The sequence below is a fragment of the Nipponia nippon genome, unplaced genomic scaffold (genome assembly GCF_047370975.1).
Source record: "Nipponia nippon isolate SJK-2023a ecotype South Korea unplaced genomic scaffold, ASM4737097v1 scaffold_7, whole genome shotgun sequence".
NCBI lineage: Eukaryota > Metazoa > Chordata > Aves > Pelecaniformes > Threskiornithidae > Nipponia > Nipponia nippon.
In genome coordinates, this window is record NW_028262391.1 from 29,755,191 (window position 1) to 29,773,284 (window position 18,094).

General features: G+C 44.9%; 1 protein-coding gene across 8 annotated transcripts in view; it reads right to left on the minus strand.

Moving 5' to 3' along the window:
* The window catches only part of ATG4B (autophagy related 4B cysteine peptidase), a 23,217-nt gene continuing 5,123 nt past the window's right edge, over positions 1–18,094 (minus strand). Inside the window, exons 2-15 of one of the 8 annotated variants that reach the window (XM_087738424.1) lie at positions 16,634–16,732; positions 16,013–16,084; positions 13,816–13,914; positions 12,834–12,935; positions 11,968–12,040; positions 10,791–10,870; positions 7,358–7,554; positions 6,285–6,363; positions 5,386–5,531; positions 4,685–4,741; positions 4,300–4,393; positions 3,753–3,788; positions 2,441–2,496; positions 1–1,846 (exon numbers count right to left, since the gene is read on the minus strand). In XM_087738424.1, coding sequence (XP_087594550.1) covers positions 2,474–2,496; positions 3,753–3,788; positions 4,300–4,393; positions 4,685–4,741; positions 5,386–5,531; positions 6,285–6,363; positions 7,358–7,554; positions 10,791–10,870; positions 11,968–12,040; positions 12,834–12,935; positions 13,816–13,914; positions 16,013–16,084; positions 16,634–16,732 — 1,157 coding nt within the window. In that variant the 3' untranslated portion in view covers positions 1–1,846; positions 2,441–2,473. Of the gene's footprint in view, positions 1,847–2,440; positions 2,497–3,752; positions 3,789–4,269; positions 4,394–4,684; positions 4,742–5,385; positions 5,532–6,284; positions 6,364–7,357; positions 7,555–10,790; positions 10,871–11,967; positions 12,041–12,833; positions 12,936–13,815; positions 13,915–16,012; positions 16,085–16,633; positions 16,733–18,094 lie in introns of all 8 variants that reach the window. The other 7 variants (XM_087738426.1, XM_087738421.1, XM_087738425.1 and 4 more) reach the window with 7 other exon arrangements.

Here is an 18,094-nt window from a genome sequence, read left to right on the forward strand (position 1 = left end):
AAGATTTTAAATCTGTTTATTCAGAAATTGAAAGCAGATGAATGGAGCACAGCCCCACTTCCTCTGCTGCCTCTTCCCCTAACTACAAGAGAGAAGAGGAGAAGCAGGCAGAAAGCAGCAAATAATAATTTAGTGACAGAAGCATTGTGGTTCCCAGTTCAAAACTCTGCTTTTGGATAGCACAGGGACAGTTAAGAGCATCAGTAGGTCAGTCGGGGGGGAGGGGGGCAGGAAACGGGTCATTTCTACCCAGCTGTCACCACCCTTGGGCACAAAAGCATCAATTGACAGGTTCCAATCCTAAATTTACAAAAGAAAGCCCTGTAAACAGGTTTGCAATCTGCAGCATGCACTAAGGAAACTACTTCAGCAACTTCTGTTGCAGTTTGCACTAAGACAGTTCTCCACAGTTTACCTTTCTCTGAGTTCTGTGTGGAGAAGGGCCCCAGGCAGAGCTATCACCTTAAAGTAGCTAAAATTTCCAGTATAACTGGACCTTCTCAAGGCATTCTGTCTTTACTGCCCTCTTTGGGATGACTACTTGAAATGGGTTTCTCTGGGTTAGCTCCTACCGTACCTTTGTTCATACTCTGCAGGGACGGGACGCTGGCAGAAGACAAAAGGAAAGGTACCAACGCAGCTAGGAAGCCTACTTGACCTTCAGGCACCTTTTCTGAGTTGGAAAGGGAATGTCTAACAGGAGTAGTTAGAGGAACTGCTGAACAACCCATGGAGAATACCTTGAGGAATTTCATAGCTCCCATTTTTGGTACCAAAAGGATTAATTCCCAGACGCCATGCCAGCACACTAGGGCGCAGGCACACAACTGGCAGATCTCAGTTGTCCTGTTTCACCTCTCCCAGCGGTGGACTTTTTTTTTTCCAGGACTATGGAATCCAGTTCTCTGCTCGAAGCAGTGTTCCTGAAGATACTTGCTGTAGAGATTAATCCATTGTAGAAGCACAATGCTTTATCGACTTACCGAGCAAGAACACATACATTTTCTATTCTCCTCCCCTTTCTGCTGTTATTTAAACTGAGATTGAGATGTCCTCCCCAGCAGCATGGGTCTGCTCCACACTCTCCCAGACAGCCTTTTGCTTACTGAATTACCAGTCACTTGCAGGTTCCCTCAACGTCCTTTTCATAGGATGTGAGCAGGAGCAGGGTACTACACCTCTGAGGAAGCACTGTGTACTGCAAAGCATGAACAGGAGTTGTACTGTAGGAAGCCCGGCCACCTGGACTCCAGGGGCTTCACAGCTGTCTTGTTGGGACATGTTTGCTGTTCATTTGCGTTGTGAGCTGCAGTCCAAGTTGGCCAGTGAGAAGAGAAGCTGCTAAAGGAATTAACTGTACATTTCACCGGCTAAATGATGGGTGGCTCTATTTAAGCTTCAGAGGGAAGTCCTCATGTAAGGATTTAGCGCTCTAACAATTTCTACACCTCCCCGAGAAGGCCAACTGACCTGCTGATGTAACAGATAGGCTTTGAACTCCTAAGCACCACTGCATCCACTTCCAGCAACTGTTTTCTGCTGAGAAATTCTGACTCCAGCCAGTAAGGCTGTAACACCCCCTTGGTTCTTCATCCCAACGCAGACAATGCGCGCTGCGCTCAGAGGCTGCACAGAATGCCAGGATGGACAAGAGGCGGGGATGGCAGCAAGCGCCTATGAAAACCGGTAGCCCCAGGCTCTCGAAGGAGCTTCCCTCCCCCCCTTCTCCCCACACATAACACAAATTTGCAGAGTCAGTTTCCTATTTGTTTTCAAAGGGACAGGATTTCGAAGTCTTCATCTTCCGAGTCAAAGAACCTTTCCAATCTGTCGGCATCGGAGGAGTCTGCAAGAGAAAAAGAAAGCACTACCTCCGTGGGACGCACTGACTGCTCAGCATCAGTGAGACCAGCAGCTGGAGGGCAGCAGAATTTGAGTGTCAGGGGCCCACAAGTTCCAAGTGACTCTGTGACACACCCGAGTGAAGGCTCCGAGGAGGGATAAGAAACAGCATGTATCAATAGCATGGAAAATGCATTGGAGAGAATTATATGGTGCACAGAAGGTGCACTATGTTTCACAGATCCCAACAGTTGCAGTACAACTCTGCTATGACTGTTCTGTACAACCTTCTTATGCAGCAGCTCTGTATTAGCAGGAGACAGTTCTGCCTCAAGAGGCTCAAAATAGGAGAACTCTCCCAGGTCTGGACTAATATTCATGAAGATTGCTGGCCCAATTAAGTGATATGGGAACATTTTTTTCCCCCATATATTAGAGACTTGTTTTCTCCTATAGTTGCCTTTGATCCAACTGCTGGGGAATGTAATTACACAACATGCACTCTCCCAAAAGCAATTAGTACTTTTGTGAGGAATGGTAATGTACTTGATCCCTCCTGTTCATCCTTCCAACTCTACGGTGAGGAGGGAGCACATACCTAAAGGGGAAGCAACTTCACCATAGGGGAAATTCAGGTGAGAATGTACAGGCAAACTGTGGAAGTAAAGGAGAAACCTACATTAACTCAGGCTTCAAGAATGTACACACTGGACTTGGCAGAACAGCCAGGCAAAAGCTAAACTGCAATAACTGATCATAGAATCGTTAAGGTTGGAAAAGACCCTTAAGATTATCGAGTCCAACCGTTAACGTATCACTGCCAAGACCACCACTAAACCATGTCCTCGAGCACCACGTCTACCCATCTTTTAAATACCTCCAGGGATGAAGACTCAACCACTTCCCTGGGCAGCCTGTTCCAGTTCCTGACTACCCTTTCAGTGAGGAAATTTTTCCTAATATCCAACCTAAACCTCCCCTGGCGCAACTTGAGGACATTTCCTCTTGTCCTATCGCTTGTTACTTGGGAGAAGAGACCGACCCCCACCTCCCTACAACTTCCTTTCAGGTAGTTGTAGAGAGCAATAAGGTCTCCCCTCAGCCTCCTCTTCTCCAGACCAAACAACCCCAGCTCCCTCAGCTGCTCCTCATGAGACTTGTGCTCTAGACCCTTCACCAACTTTGTTGCCCTTCTTTGGACACGCTCCAGCACCTCCATGTCCTTCTTGTAGTGAGGGGCCCAAAACTGAACACAGTACTCGAGGTGCGGCCTCACCAGTGCCGAGTACAGGGGCACTATCACCTCCCTATGATGACTGGGGACAGAGGAGAAGTGCAAGGCTGCAGACCCCGCCCCCCCGAACATTTTGTGACAAATTTTAATCCCCCAGTAGCGTGTGCAAATGCCTAATGTCACTCTTCTTGATCAAACTGCAGTGCCCATGAGTGCTGGCAGCACATCTTCCAGAGGTGGCCCTCAGAGGAGTGGCCCCCTTCACTTTAGTAATACAGCAGAGAACCCAGCTGGCTGGGGGCTGGACATCCACGAGAGTATGATAAATCCTTCTAGCAAGGGGTAGGACTGTAAGAGAAACAGAATGGCCATAGCAGATGGGAGAGGCTCTACAAGCTAGGGAAGAGGGAGAAGTGAAAGGACAAGTAGCCCATTACAAAAACATTTTTAAGAGTAAGAAAGGTAGCAATTAGGGACAATTTAATACAGGCAAGGAGCAACTGACAATTTAAGGGAATTAAGCATTCTTACAGAAAAGGACAGTGAGATAAGGAAGGCTTTGAAAGTTCATGCTAAGGAGAGAGAAAGATAGCAAGGAAGCACAGGGTGCCAGATGCAAGTGACAGGACACAGTCCAATGCCTGGTGACAGGGTAAGTTTGTCCACGCATACTCACTCCTCTCGGCAGAAGCTGTCAATGGCTCTTTATCTCCTGCAATGTTTGTGCACAATATTAACATGATAAGCAGAGCCTGACAGCCAAGATACTGCCCAGCACTTGTTCCTTTTCACATTGGTAGTGGCACACACATACAGGGAAGGAGTGCCTTACACTGGAACCAAGTTTGACCAGCCCTGTCTTTGACCATTTTCATCAGCTAGAAACTCAGTTTTCAGCCTTTTCAATGGACCCTTTTGATTCCTCCAAACATCCCTTTACAAATCATAGATTCACATTGCTGTGATAGCTTATGAACTTGTTTTTTCTTCCCCTCAGTGACCATCACCATTCACAGACTCATTCTAAAAATCATCCTGAGCCACTGTGGGATCTGCAAACCACAAGTTGAAAGCCAAAGAACTAGACCAATTGACCTAAGAGCTCCAGATGAAACTCCAGGTGGAAGAGGAACATACTAGAAATCACTGTGCAATTCCACACAATTTCCAGAAAACCAAAGGGACCAGCTCACCCTTAGCTCCACCTCCCTGCGTGGCCTCACCTGGTGTGAGATTCAGGACATCGGGGTTGGAGAAATGCGATGGCTGGCGTTCAACCAGTTCAAACATTGGCAGCGCTCCTCTTACCAGGGACAGCTGTGGAGCAAGGGTAGAGCTGTGAGAACCAACAACTCTGTACTCATGGTGCTCTGGGTCTTTAAGGTTAATAACTATCTGTTGGGACTTCACTGCAGCTGAAAAAATGTTTCTCAAATTTTTGATTTGTATCATCAGCAGTATTTCAGAGCTATGCTCTTTTTGGTAGTTCAATAAACTGTTTTCATATGCTTTAAAATGGGATCATGCTGCAGAGAACATGCTCTCTGTGCAGCGGTTTGGAAACAAGACAATACCCTATATTCCTTTCATGGTGATATAAACACAAACCTTTTTGATTTGCTGGCACCAATCATTAAAGTCCTCCTCTGTGTTGCAGAAAAAGCCCTGAAAAAAAAAAGAATTTATCTTTATATATTGTAGATTGATCATTTCAGTCTTAAGGCCTTGCTTCTATTAACGCCAAGCAACATGACCAGGACTGTGAGCAGTTACACCACCTAGTTGCCTTGCTTTTAAACTGTGGCTTACTCTGCCCGGTTGAACTGAACTCTCCCCATATGCTCGATGTGACCAGATTATCCAAGCGCTGGAAGCATCGATGTAACGGTCTGCTCTACTGCAAAAGAAAAGTGGGCAGAAACAACCCACATGGAAACAAAGGGCAGGCATCTCAGGTTCAACAGAAAACAAGCCACACTGAATCATTATATGGATTCAGATCTGTCCATCAAAAGGCAGGAATCAAAGCCCAAACTAAACGTGAGAGAAGGATACTGCCCCATGAAGAATGGCATTTAATTGCCATTCAAGGGGGACTTCCCTGTACCAAACCACTTCCTGCATGGGAAGCTTCTTTACCAATGTTACTGAAACCCACGGCAGCACTTGCCCAGAGCACAGCATCCCTATAGAGTACCCAACCCATCACCACTGCCTTTGCCAGTTCCCTGGTGAAAGAGACAGCCGTGAAACAGAGGGACCACAACCCTGCTCCTTCGGGTGACTGGAAACAAGCAGCAGGAACGCACCACCGCAATGGAGGGGTCGAGCTCGGCAATGCTCATTCTGCAGGGAGGGTGCTGGCAGTGGAAGCTTTCATCAGGGAGACAGCCGCTGTCATTGGGCTCCACTGCAGGCTGCGTAGTGTGGGGATCCAGGTAAATGAGTTCCTCACCTGGACAGACAGGCAAGGAGACATGAAGAGGAAGAACCATGCCAGAAGCTGGTCTTCTGAGAAGCAAACGGTGAGATACAAAGAGGAGGAAGAGTGATAACAGAGCCAGCTCTTGAAACCCCACATAGGAACCCATGTTCTATAGGGGCAACTTGCTTTCAGCCGCTTTCCCAAATGCTTCTCATCCAGGCAAAGAGCCAGCTGCCAGCAAAACCATGGTGCCCACTCCACAGCGACACCCTGGGCTCAAGGCACAGGCACTATTTGGGTACTGTTCCTGCACATGCCTGCCAGGGTTCTGTGTAAGCTCAAGTCAGCCCCAGAAATCCACAGCACAACCAGACTGAGGTCTCAGGCAGAGAGAGAAAATCAGAGGGAAGGAAGAGAGTAAAACAACAACAGTTTGTAGGATTTCAGGAACAGGACAACTAAAGGACAGTTAAATCCAGCCAAGCCCCTAAAGGGAAGTCAGGTCTGAACGTAGGAAGAAGTCTCTATGCACACCTCCTTACAGACAGGATTTAGCATTATGCAGTGGAAGTTTACGGCCTGTACCACGGCCACTGTTCAAAGCTACATCACTCAGGTCCTCACAAAGAGGTTCAGTCCACAGCAGCCTTCCATGCTTCCAGTAGGAAATAAGAACCCTGCAGCATGCACCACAGACCAAGCAGGAGAGCTGTACTGCTCGACAAGCATTTTTTAGCTGCGGGGAGATGCTTGGAAAGTCTTTGCAGTACTCCGGGCACTCACCTACATAGCCAATGAAGTAGTGAGCACTGTTTGGTTTCCCTCCGATCACTCCCAGGGACTGGGGCATCATGAAGCAGTGCTGGAAAAGCAATACAGAAAACACACAGCTGACAGACAGTGAGACAGCAGGTGGCAACAAAGGCAAACATCTAAAAATGCAGTGGGAAAGAAAGACGGGGACACTGAAAATCAGCAGGAACAGCCATTTCTGGAGAGAAGCTCTGCCAGGAAGGCTGAAGGCTGCAACATAGGGCCTTCAAGGAACACAGAAGCAGTTCAAAAACATCTTTAACTGCTGACAAGAACACACAAGTGGACCAAATGGAAGAAGCAGCACTATTCCAGGACCCAGTCCAGGCCAGTCCTGGCTCTGCTGCAGTCAGTGGCTGGAGCTGTCATTGGGTTGCAACAGTGCTCTCAGGAAGAAACAATCATTCAGGAAACAGTTTAAGTTCCTTATCCAGCTGTAGTATCCAAGGCAACATCTACTGAGTTAAGGACAAGTAACTCTGCATGAATTTGGAGCTCTTACCCATGCAGCTCAGAGCTTGCTAGCATTAGTACAGCAAGACAATGTGCACCCTGTCTTGTGCATGTACTCCGCACACCCTAAATTCTGCAGCCTCCTGATAATCCACACTGCAACAGTCTGCCAAATTCTAGCCTCAGTCTGCAGTACAAGCTCCAGCATCAGAGCCACAGGGAGCGTGCAACACTACATTCATTCATGCTCAGGGTGCGACCTAGCACACTACGGTTGTGCTGAAGAAATGCTTCAGCAGGTTGGTACCACCTAAACACAAAGAGGGACTGAGATTAAGTTGTGAAATAAAACCCTCAAAAAAACCCCAAACACCAAAAACTACAACCCCCCAAAAGCCCCACACATTTTCCTGACTAAAGCCTGCAAGAACCCATATCCTGACCTTTGACAAGGATTGTCTCTAAACACATTTTTCTTTTGAAAATAGGACGATTATTTCTGAGTATTTTTGCCCCCAAACCAAACTCCAGAAATTACTTAATACATGACAGGGTCCTTAACACCAAGAATTCAGCTCCAGGTCCCCTACCTTTAGTGTTTCAATATAGGCTTCATTGATCTCTGTGAGCCCAAGGCGGAGAGGTATCAGCAGCACCAATGGTTTCCACAGTGAGAGCCTATCTCTAACCCCTGCTTCCTCTGGGTACCCGTTATAGAGTACGTCTGACTCCACAGCAGGGCATGCTGCAGCTCCAGCACACGGGAAGTTGGACTGGCACAACCGCCCTACAGAAAGGGAACATGAGCAGAAAGCATCAGAAATAACCTCCGTTTCTAGATCTTGAGTAATTCTATTCGAGCTCTGATCAACAATTGCTATTTACTAAAAGCCTACAGCACTTAATAAAATGAAAAGCTTAAAAAGGTCCAGTGCTGGGATCATGTGATATATGTACTCCCTGCAGGGCTTCTGGTAGGGCTCAGCATTTCCTCTAAGCTTACATCAAGATTATGCCAAAGCATGCTGTACTCACAGCCACCATCTGGTGGGCTGTTAAAATGCAATTTTTTTCCAGCAGGCAAGCAGCTAAGCAAAAACCTATGCCAGCAAGGTTGAAGGAGTTGATTAGGAGGTCAGGCAAGAGTCCTGAATTCACAGAGCGTGTAGGCAGGAAGAGAAAAATCCGGAGTACTCAACTCCAGAGGAGCTCATGGAGGATATGAAGACAGTTGAACTGAATGAGGAAAGCATCATAGCTTAACACAGGAAATATTCACCTATAATTAGCACTGTAACAAGATACAAACATGGTGTCTGTCTAGAGTAGTTATAATTTCCCTAAAGTTCACTAAAGCGTTCACAAATTTTATTGGGGAACATTCAGAAGCTACTTTAGAGACCTAAAGACCTCTGCAATTTCAGCATGAGCTTTGCCTGTAAGATTTCGGGCAGCAAAACTCCTTGGGGCATACACATGACATAAGCGCTACGCATCCTCATTCTACAGGCTTGACAAACACACAGCCAGGCTGTAATGCAACCAGATTATGTAAATTCTGGTACAGAAACATCTCCAAGCCTACCTGTCTCACTGGCCAATTTCATGACTTGCTGGGTGTGTGAAGAAAAAACCCAAACCCCAAAGAAACCTACAGCACTTTAATCACGAAGCCAAAGCAATTAGACAAAATGCCAGAGGCTCATTTAATTTATTCCTGGCCTAAGCTGAATGCCAGGACACTCTAGCATGTAGGACACAATGTAAACAAACACCTTCATCACCAGCCATTTCAGCAGGGTGTTGGCTCACTACTAAGAGCTTCGAACCCAGCCGAACAAGGAGAATGTTACACCCAAGGTTAGAAGAAATAGGACTTTGATCTAAAGCCTCAGTATGAGAGACAACCTGCACTGAAGAGTTTGCAGTTGCTCCCTGTACTGTCTCTCAAGGAGGGAGAAGGTGTATATGTGCATCTCTCATGCACAAACATATTACAGTTACCGAGGTCCCGAGAAAATTGAAAGTCATTATTCGTAGTGATTTATCCTGTTAAAAACAGTAAAGATCATGGGGTTTTTCGTTGCAGTAGCCTGCCTGTTCTGATGATCTGAAATCAGCTGCCAAGCCAGGGCTGTTGCTGAATGAGGTGTCACTGCAGGTTTCCTCATCAGGCAATCCTGCACTGTGATGTGAACATATTTAACCCAAGTTTAAGCAGTAGGGAGCTCGGCACAGACTAAATTCACCTTGCTTCTTTGGCAGGCTTTGCAGCACTATGGTGCCACAGCACAGCGGAACCTGCCTAAAGCTTCCCAGCTGGATCCAGACCATTTACTGCAAACATATTCCAACAGATTGGACACTACATCTCTCCTGCTGTGGCTGCTGCTGTCAGGTACTGGCTTTACTGTCTTGGTTTCTCACCACTTTCTGATGCACAGGATCCTCCAATGCCCCTAAGGATCTTAAGATCCCCTTTCTGATGCAACAGACTGACTCAGAAGGGATAAAGATGGATGTTTCTTCACTGCTGTAGCAAAAGGCATTTCCTATGAACCTTAGGCTGAACAGTATTAGTGACCGAATTTAACAGATGTATGAAAAACAGCATTAACTTCTGAATACTTCACTATTGACAGATGTTTGGGGCACAAGATATATATAACACATACCTACAGACACATAACACATCAGACCCACTCATACAGTGGCTTTCAGGCCCTGAACGGGTACATTATGATTCACATTTGAGGAAAATAAACTAACACCCCCTGCACATTACAAGCTGTATGGACACTTTACTTGAAGCAGTGTCACTGCTGAGCAGTCAGTGCTACATAGACAAGAGCCTGCAGCACACCCAAGCCTCACAGCCAGCATGCTTCAGTTCTATAAGTAACGTTTTCAGTCTAAAGATGAAAGATAAATCCATTTTCTGTTTTCACGCTGGTCCTTGCTTAAGCCAAGTACATACCTTCACAGGACTACATGTACCTAAGGCTAGACACACACTTCTCAATCAGACCCTACATTTCCTGGCCTCTCAATTGAGACTACCTGATAAGAGATGTGACTTTGTAAAGTGACTGTCCTGCACTCTAGGGACAAATGGCCTGTTAATTGATTTTGGCTCCGTGGCAGCCGAAGCCAGCCTAAATGATGCCTGCCACAATCTCACCTGTAACCTTGCACCAGCTCCAGTGCTCACTGGACTGTTCTACATGCCATTTCAGAACACTAACCTGGCAGAAAACATTGCATGGTGTTGTGCTGTGTAAGCGCACTGCTTCACGAGTTAGTCTAAAGCAAGCAAGGGGAAGGCTTATGTGGCTGGGACCATGCAGGACTGCAGCAACCAGCGATGCAGGCATTCAGCTTTAGTTACTGCGGCACTGCAGCCTGAGCAAGCATGCTAGGGATGAACATATCGCGCAGCCACTCAGCCTCCAGAGCCATCCTATTGTCAGGAGGCACCAAAAAAAACAGAAAGAAAAAAAAAAAAAAAAAAAGAAACAACCAGTGAGCACTCCTTAAAAGATGATGACAGATCCACTCCAGAGATGGATGCCCTTCTTCTCCCTCCCCCGCCAATGTTGTTCATTTTCCTCTTCAGCGATCTGTTATAGTTTTCTTACTCTGCCTAATAGCAGAGACATTCCTACCCCATTATATGAAAGAGGAAGCAGCCATTTACTGCTTGCTACCTGTGGCCATAAACAAGTTTGACACTACCTTCCAAGCAGCTCCCACCTATTGTCTGAAGGTCAGCAGACCTTCTCTCCAGATCCAGAGGCCACAGTGCTAAGTCAGAGGCTTTATCAGATGAAGCACAAGTCAAAACAAGGGGCTTCCTTGCACTAGAACAGCAATTCTCATCTGGTTTCAGCACACTTGGCCACAGCTTTAAGACAGAACATTTACTTCATGCTTGTTGTGTTGTACTACTATATGCCCTCCAGTTTTTTTCTGGCTTCTTGCTGCCGAAGGATATACCACATTCTACCTCCATGTGATACTTACAGATTTCTTCCATCACTACTGTGTTGTCCATGGCTATATGGACTGCCAGTGAACTCCATGTATCAAAAGTTGCAAGTTTTCTATAGGAAAGGAAAAAAAAAAATAAAGTAAGCAAGGATTAGTTGCAACTACAAGATAAAGATGGTGGTGTATCAAAGAGGGGAAACTGGGTTAGGAGAGATTAGCTCTCATCAATTATGCTGTAAAGTACGCTTTTATACACGTATCAGAGTTGTAGACTTCATTACCACTAGTTATTATGGCCAAAAGAATAAACAAGATTTCAAATGGGACTACACCTGGGAATTCATCCCTCAGCAGCTTCTAAGTACAAGAGCCCTGATACAATCTCCAACTCAAATTCCGTAACTGCTGGTTACCAGAAAGTGAGGCAACATAAAAAATAGACAATAGTAAATTAAAAAAAAAAAAATCATTTTTACTTTCCTTACATATCTCCTGATCACCTGTACCAGATCCTGGGCTCATTTGGCATATGGTCTGACCTGGGAAAGCTGCTTTTAGGCAATCCTAGCCTATTCCAGGGAGCTACCTGCTCATCTAATCAAAGTGAGGGAAGAATGGTGACAGGAGGGAGAATGTTTCTCAAAATGTGTTTCTCAGTGTGTCCCAGTTATTAAAGGCAGTCCATGCTCCAGCACTGCTCTGATCCTCTGTCTGTCACCACAGAACCCAGGCAGCAAATATTAATGCTTTCCCCTGCTAATGCATTAGTGACTTGATGGCTTGCTGGCACCTTTTTGATAATGATGACACTGTTGTCAGGTCAGCAGAGGCAACTCAGAGGCTAGCAGACATCCAAACAATGGCAGTGATAACCTACTCTGACACTTGGTTTTCGTCTGCCACAGAGTATTGCAGTCAGTTCTAGTGGCAAGCATATTACTTGTTGGATGTGGAGAGAGACTTTTGGGGGTTGTCCTCAACTTGAAATCTGTTTTCTCTCACATCCTGCCAGCATCTGAATGACAGAAGGGCTCCTTCCAAGTTCCTGCCCAAGCAGGTCAATAAGGTCAAGCAGGTTGCCTGCTAACAGCATTAAAACATACAGGTTTCTGCCCATTGACTGAAGTGCAACTGTAAGCTAGGAGGTACTACAAACCAAATGACCCCACCGCGTGGTTCAAAAGATATAAAGGAAAAACGCAGCACTTACTTGAGCACTTGTGCAACTGTGTTTGGTCCATACCATTGACCTATGGATTTTCCCTCTCCAACTCCCATCTGGGCTGCATCACAAGAAAAAAACCAAAATAATTTAGCAAATAACTTCACCTACACTGCGTCCCTTCCTAATCAGAGTTTGTATTTAACAGGGAAAAAAAAAATCTCACTTGGAAACATTTTTGAGTCAGCAGAAGCTACCCTTTCATGGGGTATCTTAGTGTAGATGGGAGAGAGAAGCATATCCTGAAGGACTGTAAAGCAAATCCTTTCCCCAAAATGCAATAACACAGAAGTTCAAAAGGCAATGTTACCTCAGAATAAATTTTACTTAGTGTTTGGTTACCCCTGTAATCTGAAGTTCTGTTCACTGAAGCTATAGGTGCCTTAACATCCGATAGGAAAAACTGGAATGGGCTGCCTCTCTTATTTACCAGGGAAGTTTATATCAAAGTGAGATCCTTCCTTAGTCCATTTGCTACTTCTGAGAATTTCTTCGCTCAGCAATCTTCTCATATTACAAGGTCCTAGTGAGAATAGCAACCACATGCATTCCTCTCACCTTAGATAGCCAGGACAGGGAAAGTGATGCTGAATATAACCTAAAGCATTAGGCAAACCTGATGGCCTTAGTGGAGTCGAGACTAAAAATCTATCATAATCCATAATAAAGAGTTGTAGTTTCACATCATGTCAGAGAACAAGCAGCACAGTATCATGTACTACCTGACCCTCTCGGGTTTTTTTGTTTTGTTTTGTTTTTTGGCTAAGCTAGTAAAACAAACATGGAGTGATGTTCTACACTCATGGGAAACCCAGACTGAATATCTCCATGCTCTTCGGCACGCGGACTCTTACCTATCTGGTGAATGGAGTAGTAGCTGTCTTTTTTGTCAATGAAGGCATTAAGAACATTGAAGTAATTATCCATCTGCCTCTTCCCTTTTATCCACCTCCAGTCTAAGACAGACAAGGGGATATATGAAACAAAACATGATATTTATTAGCAACTAGAGGCTGCAAGCTACAGTTCTCTTCCCTGTGTGTTAATCAACTGACCTGATTTTCATGTTGCTATCTTATTACTAGGTATCTGAGGCATTCCCAACACTAAAGGATTAATTTTAAATGAAAAGTAAGCATTCTCACAGCTGGATAAAGGAATATCACCCACAGAAAAGCAAATAAACAAACAAACAAAAAATCGGAAAACACAAATTGTACCTCTATCCCACAGATGGGAAATAGTATTACAATTTCTCATTGACAGGCGTAAGCTACATATTCTGGGAGAAAACAGGTGACCTTGCTACAAAGACCATCCCCCACAAATTCAAAGGCCATCAACAACTGTCAAAAAAATGCTCTAGTATAGCTGCTTACAGAATAAGCATGGGTCAAGCACAAGAACAGATCTATTCAAGGAGAGGAGACTACACTCAGTAAGTGAGGGCTTTGTGACAAATAAAACAAGAACTATAAACGAGAATCAATCTACTAAGTTCTTTTAAACTTCAGCTATAGAAAAAACCCTTAAAGAAAAATCTAGTACATGCTTAGCTTCAGTGGATTTAACTAGCATGTTACAGGGCTCTGCTTTGTTTTAAGGCTTGGACAACTATATTTATCTATGTAAAGATGTAGACAGCAGGGAAAAACCTGCTGGAGGGTTTCCAGCAGACTGTTCTCTCAACAGCCCTGAACTTGAGAAGACTGAAGCAAAAGTTAATGAGCCCTCAGCAATTCCCAGCTGTGCCCTTCTTATCTGCTGCCCTTACAAGTACTGCACTTGTGGGAGCACATGGCCCTGGAAGTCAGTATGGGCTGTGCACTGGTTTACCTCTTCCCAAATGTCTGCAGACCAAGGCCTGAGCAAAGATCATCTGGCCACACCGCAACATACAGCCCCAGCCAGTATCAGATGTGGGACCAGTTCCTCCTGTAAACAAAATAAATATGTAATGAACAGTAAAACAGTGCCAAGAGGGAGAAGAAATGAAAGCACTGTAAGTCTGCATAGGTAGCAGGTTCACCCAAGAAATCGGGCAGGGAATAAGGACTACCTTAGCTCACATACCAAAGGCTAAGAAACAAAAATATAGTTATCAGTGAGTAACTTAATGGCATCCCTTAAAAACAAACAAACAAAACCCTCTAAACACTAACTGAAAGGGGAAAAAAACTTCAAAAGGGAATCCAAACAACTCAACTAGAAAGAGAGCTGAATTTCTCAGGAGCACAACAGCCCTTGAGCCTAGTTGCAGACTCCCACCCCAATTCAGAGACACATTTCTACACAGAGGTGCTTGTTACAGGCAACTTCTGCATCTTTAGAAGGCACCTTGTCACGCAAAACAAATCAGTCCCAAGAATTCCCACATCGTAAACAGCTATGACTGGATGAGATTCCAAAGTGGAAAACATAGGCCAAAAAAAACTCCCACCAGCCAAAAAAACCACCCCAGCAACAAAAAAAACCCCACATCCTACATAATATTGGAGAATAAGCTGGATGTTAGCTCACGCTGGGAAGTCTGAGACAAAGGCCTCAAGGCTGGAAGCATTTCCCTGACAGAACTTCAAAAGGAAACTGCAGCTCCTCCACTGAAGCTCTGGCTATTATTACAAGCTTCATAGATAAAATATTTAGTGTGACCACAGCAAGTGAGCTGTCTTACAAGCATGCTGTCAGCTGCACCTTAGCACAGCTGGCAGAAGCAGTGTCTTTGTAGTGCTGCTTTTTTCTTTCAATCCCATGCAACTACTTTGTACAAAAAGCAGAGGGAGAAAAATCACCCAAGAGAACTATTTAATCAGCTTCTGGATGGTTAGCAGCTATCTTCTATAATTTTGCCGGCAATTTATAACATACACAACATCCAGAATGGATAATGCTTTACAAAATTAGCATAAGACATTCCCCTTACCCTCTGAAGAGCTTACAATATTTAAGCAGGCAAGCACAGAGAGAAGTGGCCAACAATAAAAGAGATGACTGGGAGAAGAAAGACTGAAAAGGAAAAGGTTTACTGTATGACATGCAAACTGTATCTATACTGTAAATGGGAAATGACTCAGAAAATGGGATTTCTTCCCACTCCCCACCCTTTAATAACTCACATAGAAACCCCAATCATATTTATGAGCCAGAGTTAAACGCATGCTGACCCTTCAATTTCAAACACATGTTTAACTATGGCTCACAAACATGAATTTAAAGGGATTAAACTGCATCAAAGATGTCTCATACCTTGTTAGCCAAAGCGTTTCCCAGTACAGAAAGAACAGAACAAGCAAGAAGGATCAGCTACGAAGAAGTCTCTTTTCCAAACTGAGCCATTGTCCCCATCAACTGCTGGGGATGACACTGACAGTGGGAACACGGACGGGGCTTGGAATCCCATTTACTTGCTCTCAGATCTCTTCTGATACCCCTTCCACCCCGTACACAAAACAACACCACAGAAGTGACCATGCAGAATATCTTAAGGAACCAAGATGTCCTCCTTCGAGTTCACTGGGAAATGTTCCACATATTACTACAGTTCCTGTGTGCAACAGCCACTTCAGGCATTTTAAAAAAAACTCACACAAACAAAACCCCCCAACGCAGTCCAGAGCAGATGCACAAAGGCAGTCATTTCTGTATCATATTTCTAGCTTTCATGTCTTTAATCCACTTCAAGCCCAAGACCATCATTAAATAATATTTCACGTTAGACTTATGTAGGATTTAATGAACACGAAGTACAAAAATCTTCCCATGTTGCTCAAAGAAAGGATATTTCTAGGTAGGCTTCCCAAACTCATTCTTGTGTCCTTTTTAAAATCACTGTTATCCCTCATACCCAAGGGGATGAGGAATTCTCATTATCAGATAAACAAAAAGTCTATCCTAACAATTAAATGGAGCGCATTTCAGATTCCTATAATCGGAAGCAAATTACTGGTAGGCTTGTGGGGACTGTTTTATTAGGTAGCAATAACCAGATTATCATCAATTCCAGGATATACTTAGACTCAACCACAGTACATACCGATAGCAGGGAAGTTCTTCCTGTAGGTGAACCAAAGCCGAGAGGTCACATCCAACAGGATCTCTTCTTTCTCTGAAAATTTTTCAGCATCAAAAGGCACACACATGAAGGTAGCACCAAACATAGCTAAATCCATCTCTCACCCACCTTTCCTAATGACAACAGCATTCTGTTCCTCACTCAGTTTGTGTGCCCAGAGAGCCAAAATCTGGCTGAGGAACAGGACAGTGCCGCTGTGCAGAAGAAACTTTCTTTTTCCCCCCCCCGAAACAGCTGCAATCAACCCAAATACACCATGGCCATAGATAAATTATGAAGCAGTAAACCATTTTCTTGCCTTTCCCCCGAGCTATATCCTTGCCTCAACCATCCTGGCCTCGTGACACAAGTCCCAATAACTACTAAATGGCAACTTTCTGCACAAAAATATTCTAGAGTCCACAGAGATGGCCAGACGGAGAGAAGCACAGCACTTACAGTCTGCATGCTCCGCCAGCAGACAGACACACTCTGCAGTGTGCTTATAAGGTTTGCAGTCACCTTGCTGCTCAGAAAGCAAAGTGCAACACTAACAAAGTCCTCTGGAGCATTAGAGCGTGTGGCACCGTGCATGCAAAATACCTGTAAAAACACTGTATTTCCGGCCAAGGATCCAAACGGGTTCTTTGGTCTCAGGGAATTCTTCATATTCGAACCTGAGAGTGTCATAGGTAAGAGTAGCTAGAAAGAGAAAGGAGAAATTACATACCTTTCATAGCTTTTCCTTGTGTTTTAAAAATTGTATAAAACTGCAGAATTGGAGGTGCTGTGGACCAGCAACTTACACACCCGGAGCACCTGGCTCTAGCTGGCAAGAAACGGTATGACTCCCCCTGCAACCACCAACTCTGGAAGGCACAGAGAGCTGATGCAGCCCTGGCTCACTCCTGGCTGCTCCACAGGCAGAAAAGCAGAGGGATTTCCAGGATAGGTCAGCTCCAGGTTCTGCCCGGTGCAGAAAACAGTCAGGAAAATGTCTAGGACTTCATCCGACAGCTGCATTCTGCTTCCCAGAACAGGCACCATTGTGCATGCTAGAGCAGTCATCAGCAACGATGTCAAGGTCTTCTTTTCAAGTGAGCAAAGTGATTAAAATCCTTCTTCCAGAGAATATAATTTTTTGGTGGTGGAACACAAAAAGCACAGATCGCATTAAGATGGGAACTAAGCCTTGCTCCGCAGGTCAGTCCCTCCTCAAGAAGCAATGAATCCAGAAGAAGTCATCACCTGCACTGAAAACAGCCTGCCGCTCGAGCAGCAGCACCGCCTTTACAGATGTCACACTAAAATCTGAGGAACACAGAGCTGTGCAGAGATGTACTCGCTCACAGGTGACAGGCAAACCTCATGTCTATTTTACTGGTTCCCTTCACAGCATGGCAGCCATCAGTGCCTAGATATCCACCTCCTCTTACATGGCCACTACAGAACAACTCAGCAGCACAGGCTGCCTTGGATCAGGGCAGCTTAAGTTTTCATGCAGAAGGCACAGGCAATGGGGAGAAAAAAAAAAAAGAGAAAAAAAAAAGGAGAGCTGGATGAACTGTGCTCCAGGTCTGTATTTGAAAATAAGGCACTTTAAAGTGGCCTGGGAACCCTGCAAATGAACCATCTAATTTCGTAGGTGTCAATTCTAACAAACCACCTATAAAATTTAAAGCAGAACTAAGCCAGGCTGTTCTGTAACTTTTAAATCGGCTGTTGAAAATATCTCTCACAGCAAACGCAATAAAACCTGTGTAACATGACACGAGTTTAAAACAGGGCAACGGACTAAATGACCACAAGGTCCTCTCAGCACCGTTTTCTATGAGAGCCACTACCCTCTGTGGTGCACACCTTACTTTTTGCTTCCCAGGAGAGTCAGCTGCTGCTTTTCTCTGGTGATGCCTAGGTAGGAGGCCTCACCCTTCTCACAAGTAGAAGACATTTGTAGAAGATGAGCTTTCCTCCCAGCCATTCCCTGCTTAGCTTTCCAAAGCATCATCTGGAACACCAGTAAATAACAACATGGCTGATTTGCATCAAGTAAACAATATCTCC